Here is an 8,690-nt window from a genome sequence, read left to right as displayed (position 1 = left end):
TATCTGATGTCACGCAACAAATTCTTCCCATGAAATGGAACTTGTCGTGCCCATCTAAAGTTCTGATGTTCAAATAAATTGACAAAATGCCCCTTCGTCAAATTAAATTTTGGAGTTTAAAGTTGCGGACGACTCAAATTTTAGAGCTCCATTGTATGACGAGGAAAAACATAGATAATGAAAATGAGGTCTTTAGAACCATATTTTCTGTGCACATACAATTGGCAAGTCCACACAAAAGGAGAGATAAGTATATGATCTTCATTATAGCCTTATAGTTAAAGCTAAAGTTTTAATACCTGGTTTCGGCCCTTCCTTCTCGTTTAATAAAATCTTGAGAAACTCTATAAGAGTTTCTGGAAAATATTTAATCCCACCGTTTAGTTTATCTTTAGGAGACGGCTATCTATCACAGTCGCATACCTGAAATCTAATGTCTTCAACTTTAACCTTGGCCGCTGTTGTAACAATTATCTTTCTTTCATATTTTCCTTTGTTTTTCTTTCTTTATACAACTTTTTGTTATAATTTTATCTACAGTTCCTTTGAAACAAACGATATTGGATTGTCCAGGGATACTCGTTATTACAATACTTTCTCCGAAATAATTCTGTACTTTGTTCCTTAATGTTTTTATCACAAGCCTTCTTTTTCCTCACCTAGGTAGGATTTAAATTGGGTATAAAGTTACTCTAATGACAGCTGACATTAATCTAAAGAGTTTGTCATAAATGAGCACAGTTTCTGAAAGGCATTTTCACAATTTTCCATCAAGGGTTTACCTTGGTCTCCACTTCTTATGGGATTATTGAATTCCGTGTAGCATGCAGTGTAATACCTGGCCTCGGCAGCTATCAGATCATACACTGAACATATCAGCTAGGCTAAGGCTAATACCCAAGGCACCACCTTAGGCCTAAGTCATCAAGCGACTTTTGAAGCCATTTATTCAGGTGGCCGGGTTACAATGCGTAGGAGGGTGGTGGCAAGCCCTGCATGCCACGAGATCGAGCCAACAGCTCCCTACACTAACTATTACCATTAACCTCGACAAGTCAAAGTGGATATGAGCTCTCGAACTCGGGGGGTCTATTTTAACCTTTCCTCGGACAATAGCGAGGGACTGCACCTTTCTTAGACATTTTCTCTCTATGTTTAAACAGTTATTTCAGACTTGACCCTGGGTATTCTACGGGGGGAGGGGAACGAAATTTGGTACTTAACACTTGATTTTCTTCATGGCTGCTCTTCGATTTACGGGATTCCGGGTTATTATTATTATTTAAGTTCTTAAGTTTAAGTTAATTTTAATTATTTCTAACTTGCGGGGGTTATTATTATGTATTAGATCTTAAAATTTTAAGACGTTTCGTATATGGTACGTTACGAGGGGTTAAGAATATCCATTAAAATTTATTAAATTAACACAAAACAATATGTTCAAGACCAGATTGGTCTGACGCGGGGGCTTTGAGAATCGGTAGTCAGAGTGCGGGGGAAAATGTAATAACAAAAGTAAATAACACACAGAAAAATAAAAATATGTATATAAGTATACGGGGGAAAATGAACCTGAAAGGTTACATGCTCTATATACCTTTTGTTCATATATTTCACTCGACAGTCGCTATATATGGACATTTAATTTATTACGATATCGTATTTCTTTTCATTCTGAATTGCCACGAGTTTTAAAAAATAGACCAAATATATATAGCGGTATATTTGAAAACAATACACAAAATCATAGAAAATCGTCTAACATACAACTATCCTATAGGATCGTTTACCCGTTACCGCGAAAAAAAAACTAAAATAGACAAAATGGCGGTCATTTTTAGACATGTTTCCCTACGCAGAAAGTGGTAAACGTTTTTTAGCCCTATAAGTACCCCATCTAGATCCCAAAACCGTTGAGAGCTGCTTTTCGTAAATTATTTCCGAGTCAAATGCCAATTTGACTGTGCTATAAAATACGCATTATTTTTCAGTTTAATTTGAGACTAAAATACACTTTATTTTTTCGGTTTAATTTGAGACTAAAATACACGTCATTTCTTCAGTTTAATTTGAGACTAAAATACACGTTATTTTTTCATTTTAAATTGAGACTAAAATACACGTTATTTTTTAGTTTAAATTGAGATTACAATACACGTCAGTTTTTCAGTTTAAATTGAGACTAAAATACACGTTATTTTTTCAGTTTAAATTGATACTAAAATACACGTAATTTTTTCAGTTTAAATTGAGACTAAAATACACGTCATTTATTCAGATTAATTTCAGACTACGATATATTCATAATTTTTGCAGTTTAAATTAAAATATGCATTATTTTTGCAGTTTAAATTAAAATATGCATTATTTTTGCAGTTGAAATTAAAATATGCATTATTTTTGCAGTTTAAATTAAAATATGTATTATTTTTCCAATTTAAATTAAAAATGAATTACTAGCATACGCATTATTTTTGCAGTTTAAATTTAGACCACGATATGGATTATATAATGAGAATTATATTTGCAGTTAAAAATAAGTTTAATATAATCCTATCAATATACGCTTAAATTTAATCTGAAACAAGCCTTCTTTTTCGTCTTAAACAAGACTAAATTTAGAGGAGGAATATCAGACTTAAATTAAACTTAAATTAACCGTTAAGTTAAATAAGGCTCTAGCAGAGCTGAAATAAATCTAAAATAAGGATGTATTTGAGACAGTGGCAGTTTCATAAAAGTCTTAGACAAGTTTTATTTTTGCTGAATTATTTGAAACATAAACCAAAATATAACAACCTTAAGTAAGTCTCCATTTTCACTCCAAATAAGAATTAATTTAGTCTGAAAAAAGGATCGGGTAAAATTTATTTTTACGTTTTTCGGGTCGGGTCGGGCCAGAAAAAAAGTGGGCCCGACTCGTTTCTAGTGGTAGCTTAAAAAGAGTCTGTTTTTATATTAAAAAATACAGCTTCGATTTTGGTAAGGGGGAGTTTAATGTACAGGAAACTCACAATATCAAGACTTTGCTACGGCACACATTTAATATTAAGGTGTGTAATACAGCGCACTTGGAATATCAAGGTGTTTAATGTAGAAAGCGTAAATTTACTTTATTTTCTTTTACATTTCCACAATAGTTGGGCGTAAACCACGATCTTCAACGCCAGTGTAAGAATCACGAGCATGTACAAGTTAGAGTAAACGTTTCCCTGTAAGAAGAGTGTAAAAATAACGAACACCAATGTTTTACGAGTACGGATTTGCGAAACGTGGGCTTATACCAAAAGTAAATAGGGGGAGAAAGTCTGGCACTTGGGTCCAACCGCACGACATCTTATTTGAGGGGTAAAATTTTTGGGCTTCGGAAATGACTTCCCCCTCGCCTCTTTACAGGGACACAAAGGTATCGGTTGTACTCCGCCACGATGAAAAATAGTTATCTATAAAATACGGGAATATTAAACTTTTACTTTCGATAATTTGGTTAATTTAGTTCCTAAATAAAGTAGATATATGATAGAAACTAAAATGCGACATTTAAAAAATAATAACACGACTTTTGAAAAGAAATAAACCGGAACTAGAATAACGCTCACTCAAATCGTGGAGAGCGTGGCGCCATCTAAGAGCAGAGATCGGGAATAATTGGTAAATCTACGATGTTAAGGCCTAACAATTTGCAAGTTTAACTGAAATAATAGCTATAACTACGAGCTTTTTTTGTTTATTTTACAATTGATATAGAAATTCTTAATTAAAATCAACCGTTATCGAAGGAAATAATGGTCAGCATTTGACAGAGAGATTATTTGAAATCGCGAGGCGGTGACATGGTTGCCAGGGAATAAAATTCAAAATTTTCATCTTGAGCGCGGACCGGAATACCACAAATGCACTACTTCGCACGTAATGTGCTATTCTTATTGGTTATAAATATCACGTGATCACTAGCTCTAAGCATGGTGGAAGGTAAAATCTGAAGGCAGTGATAGACTTTATCCCCCTATTTACTTTTGCTTTTACCTCAGAGTAGCCGTATTTTTCGAGAATTTCACGGCCATTAGCGTAACAGATGGCTGGATTGTTAACATCGCAAACTGAAAGCGCATTAATTAAAGTTAATTAAATAAATGTTTGCGTTTACAATTTCCACCATACTCGCGAGAGTTTTTCCAAATTACATAAGTAATTGCTTATCAACACCAACTGATGCCTGGGCCGATTTTTCATTAGATTTAGTGGTTAATTTGCCTTTTTCCCACGGAAGCTTAGGGTTTAAAATAGTAACTTAAAAATCTAAGTTACTAAATAAAAATATATTGGGCACGAAATTGTCAAATTGAAAATAATTTCAGGTAAAATCCCCAATAACAAGATAGGAAATCAAAATAACGCTTGAAATGACACCTTACGTAAAATATTTTACGTCACACGGTTTTGTGCTAGTGAAATCTAGCCCTAAGACATCGAATAATTGAACTCTTTCATTTTAGAGGTACGAGATATTTTATGCTAAGGTTTTGGTACAGCCGGAAACGTGACGAGAAAATGAGTTAGGACAATACCATGATTAAAAATGAACTTTTACTATGAAGTCATTTTCTGCAATAGTGTAGGGAGCTGTTAATTCGCGTGGCATGGAGGGCTAGCCACTATCCTCCTACGCGGTTTAACCGGCCATCTGATTTAAAAGCATTAAAAATCACTAGATAACGTGGGCTTATAGTGGTGCCTTGAGAAATAGTCTAGCTGATTATCTTGATCAAACATTCAACATAGCCCCCAAACTGTCTGTACAAGTGCCGAATTTTTAGGTTTTACCTTTGCTTATATTACGTAGGGTGTACGAAAATTCTAGTGCCCCGGACCTTATGCCGCTAGCTTTATCATTACGTTTACGCATGCAATTATTATATAAACTCGAAATAGATTATCTTTCAGTAAACATTACCAAACTTTGGTTATTGGCGTTTTATTCTTACCAATTTGGCCAGCGTCTTTCCATTGGTTTCCAATTATCGATTCTGCTCCGTAATACGCGAATAGCAGGTATTTCGTCCAAGATATGTATCCTGGAATAGAACTATTGGCGAATATGATGTTAACTTATTGGAATCTTATCAACATTGTATCAAAATATACTTAATATTGTTGTATAATCCCGTTAAAGATCTGCAATAGTTGAAAAAGAAACTGACGAAGGCTATAAAATATTGGACATTCCCTAAAATCAGTCTAAGAAACTCTCCTAAAAAGAAACTTTTGTTGGATCGTCGTCAAACGTCGTTACCTTCAGAAATAATTACCCGTGGCGCTAGCCGCCATGTTCGTTAGAAATGCCGGAGTGATGAAAACTCCGTATTTTTCAGGAGACAGTTGCATTCCTCAAGAAACCACCCACGATTAGAACGTTTCGTTTGTTTTTCTAGTTTCTAAACTTAAATTACCAGTAGACCAATACATCAGCGAACAGAAAATGAAAGTATCAATAAAGCAGTACATCGTCTCGAATATTGTCCGAACAATCATAAAAGAGTGGACCGCGTAAAGCCTCGCCTTAAAATCCAGGATCGCCTGACCTTCATTTAGGGCCTGAAATAAGTCGTTAACTGTTTCAGTTTTCAGTCATTACATATTGGGCGTATTGCCGTGACCAAGAACCGTTGCGACGTACGAAACCAGCGCTGTATAGAAACTGAATTCCAATATATCTTTCAGCCTCGACCCATATAGCAGTCAAGTTTTCGACCCCGATTCCAGTCAAGGGTTGCTTCCAGTAAGCGCACATCATCACGACTGTCAGCATCTGCGTTAAATCGATATTGCTTTAGGAATTTCTTCATTAAGAATTCTGTAAGGTTTTTCTGACCAAAGATCTGCTCGATTTCTTAAGGTATTGTTCTGGAAATCGGGAAATACCCAATGTTTCCTTCCAGATCAAAAGTCGTATTTGGTTCATCGTAGTTGTTAATGGTTTTCCCAGCGCAGTGTCAGCCCTTTTGGTCAAATATCTGTATTCCGCTGTAATTTCCTGCATGAATAATCGTGTATTTAGTATTTTCGGTAATGAAATTGTTCGTTTACTTAGTACGTACCTCGTCCTTGCCCACGTTTCCAATGATTTCTGTTCGTAGCTGTCGTATGAAAAAGTCGTAAGGATTGCAGTTCGGGGGACACTCCGAGTTCAGCCTGAAAGGTACTTGGAAAGCATTATAAATCTGGTGATTCCGGGAGTCGATGGAGCTCGGGTGTATGGACGTACCGTTCTTTGAAGAACGCTAAAGCGGAGTCAATGTCCCCTTGATAGGCCACTCTTCCGAAGGACGTCATCAGGATGACTCGGTCAAATTGTCGGAAAAGTGAAGACGATGGCTGGTGTATCGTGCATACGCAGCAAATGTTCTGTTTTAGAACCTGCGCCTTGAGAATCGTCACGCATTCTTTGGCGGCGAAACTGTCCAAACCCGTTGTCGGCTCGTCCAGGAAGAGGAATTTAGGGCTACCAATGATCTGTGTAGACGCTCATATTACGAATAATTGATGCCTTGATTTATCACAAACTGACACCTTAAGTAACATTATTATGTTACTTATGCTGACGCCAATAGCTTACTTCGCAAACGAAAGCCAATCGACGAATCTCTCCGCCGGAAAGTGTCTTGGCCTTCGAGGACTCTCCTATAAGCGTGTTTTGAACGTTTAATAGCCCAGCCTATAGTCACGATTAAATTATTTGATTATCACTAATAATAATTATTATTATAGTCAAAATTGAATTAAAAACCTCTCCTAGATGCTTTTGCGCAATGGAATCGATATCGTTTGAATTTTCGCCCGTCTCGGGAACTCTAAGTGAAACCTATAACGGTATGGAAATGAAATGTCAAAGTTTCCACATCTCTAGAATTAGCTTTCGAATCTCGTACCTGATACCATAAATACTCCTTAACTGTCATCTGAGGAAGTAAGTCCTGAAATTGCCTGAGCAATACCGAATGTTTCCTCGTACACGTATCTTTCCCATTGATACTGATTTGTCCGGTGACGCTGTAAGATTTCTTGATGGTTCCGGACAGGACATCCAGAAGAGTAGACTTGCCCGATCCGCTGGCGCCGATTACGCCTACCAATTCTGCGGAATGAGCTTGACCATTTACTGATATAGCCAATGATGAAAATAAAATATTTGCTAATAGCCCCCAAAATGAGCGATAAATATTTTACTTTCGTGCAATACGGTTTTCCATTCAACATTTCGGCTCCAAACGCAGTTTTTTGTCGTAGGTACTGACACTTTGATATTTTTCCAGCTTAACGTCGTACGCGAATTACTTTCCATAGCTGAGAAACTAATAGTATAGTTGTTTCGTAAGCATGCATTAGCAGCTGTATCTGTAGGGGCTAAATGGGAAAAAACTTGTAGAAGTATAAACGGTAGACAATTATGTTACGCGTGCACGCGTACACTTTTCCCCTACTCCTTTCTTAGCGTGGTATTAAACCCTCTATTGTGTTAATGATGTTGCTGCTCTCTGAATCTACCATCACGCTATTGTCTAGAATAATAAAGTTCGTCTGTGTTGGTTAGTATTTAAAATACTAAATTTTTAATTACTTTTAAGGTATTGATGTAAATTTCATTTTAAGCCATTTTTCCAAGAATATTTGATACATATTTTAAAATATTTACTTTTGACTAAATAATGAAATTTTAATTTCACATACTTTTATTTAAATATTGACGAGTTACACACGTTTCATGACGTCATATTAGAAAATGTTACATCATGTAACATCTTTGATTCGGAGCGGCTGGCTAATTACATCCACGGAGGGTTTGGAAAAGCGTTACTTATTGTTTCAGGTGTCGTCGCTGAAATGTTACGTCACATATCATAATTATATAATGAAACCTAAAATATAAATTACATAAAAGAGGTAAAGTAATAACTAAATAAATATATATAAATATATATGTATCAATAAATAAATCCTCAAATATCATAATTATGCACCGAAACCTAAAATATAAACCATTTTAATTGGGTAAAATAATAAATAAATAAATAAATAAATACGCTTAACTTATTTGAAATAAATAAAATAATTTTAAGGTTCATGGTGCTTTTGTAATTCAAAGGGGCTTGGAAGTTGCTAGATAATTTTGAGAGTAGAGTCGGGCTGTGTGAGTACTCGAACTCGAACTCGAATAAGTAAATGGAGAATACTCGTCGATTACCGAGTACCAAAAAATTGCATATTCGGGTACCCGATTACTCGAATAAGCTGCTCGCTAAACTCGTCAGGTATTTGTTTTTTCTATCCTCGTTGCTTCAAAGTTCAAAAAGGGTTTTTTTTTGGGGTGCAATAAACGGTACCTACAAAGTTATGAAAACTGCGGTTAATTTAAATTAAAGGAGTATTTTTCATCATTGAAAGTTACTTTACACTCCTTGAATAAAACCAGCTCCTAATCAAGTACCCGATAACCCAACTTGTTAAAAATATTACTCGGGGTTTTTTTTTAATATACTCGATTCAAATAAGAGAAAGTTTCCCTTTAATCAAGTACTCGATTACTCAATGAAAAAAAATTCATACTTGATAACCGACTCGATTGCCTATTGCCTAAAGCCACCAGTTGTACAGCCCTAGAGTCGAGTCTTACTAAATGTTATCCTTCGTTA

General features: G+C 35.5%; 1 protein-coding gene across 1 annotated transcript; it reads right to left on the bottom strand.

The window, feature by feature from the left end:
- Positions 1 to 3,104: 3,104 nt before the first annotated feature.
- LOC149932797 (protein scarlet-like) lies at positions 3,105 to 7,342 on the bottom strand. Its single transcript, XM_090157181.1, has 14 exons — positions 7,228 to 7,342; positions 6,930 to 7,159; positions 6,788 to 6,862; positions 6,617 to 6,715; positions 6,266 to 6,513; positions 6,099 to 6,192; positions 5,873 to 6,034; positions 5,678 to 5,809; positions 5,451 to 5,595; positions 5,310 to 5,387; positions 5,146 to 5,251; positions 4,986 to 5,086; positions 4,027 to 4,100; positions 3,105 to 3,212 (listed from the first exon to the last, which is right to left on the bottom strand). Exons 1-14 carry the CDS (start codon positions 7,340 to 7,342, stop codon positions 3,114 to 3,116), a joined length of 1,758 nt encoding a protein of 585 aa, XP_090013307.1. The 3' UTR covers positions 3,105 to 3,113.
- Between the last annotated feature and the right edge of the window lie 1,348 nt (positions 7,343 to 8,690).

The sequence above is a fragment of the Leiobunum rupestre genome, chromosome 8 (genome assembly GCF_980474605.1).
Source record: "Leiobunum rupestre chromosome 8, qqLeiRupe1.1.hap1, whole genome shotgun sequence".
NCBI lineage: Eukaryota > Metazoa > Arthropoda > Arachnida > Opiliones > Sclerosomatidae > Leiobunum > Leiobunum rupestre.
The sequence above is the reverse complement of the archived record's forward strand: the minus strand, read 5'-3'. Positions and strand labels throughout refer to the sequence as shown.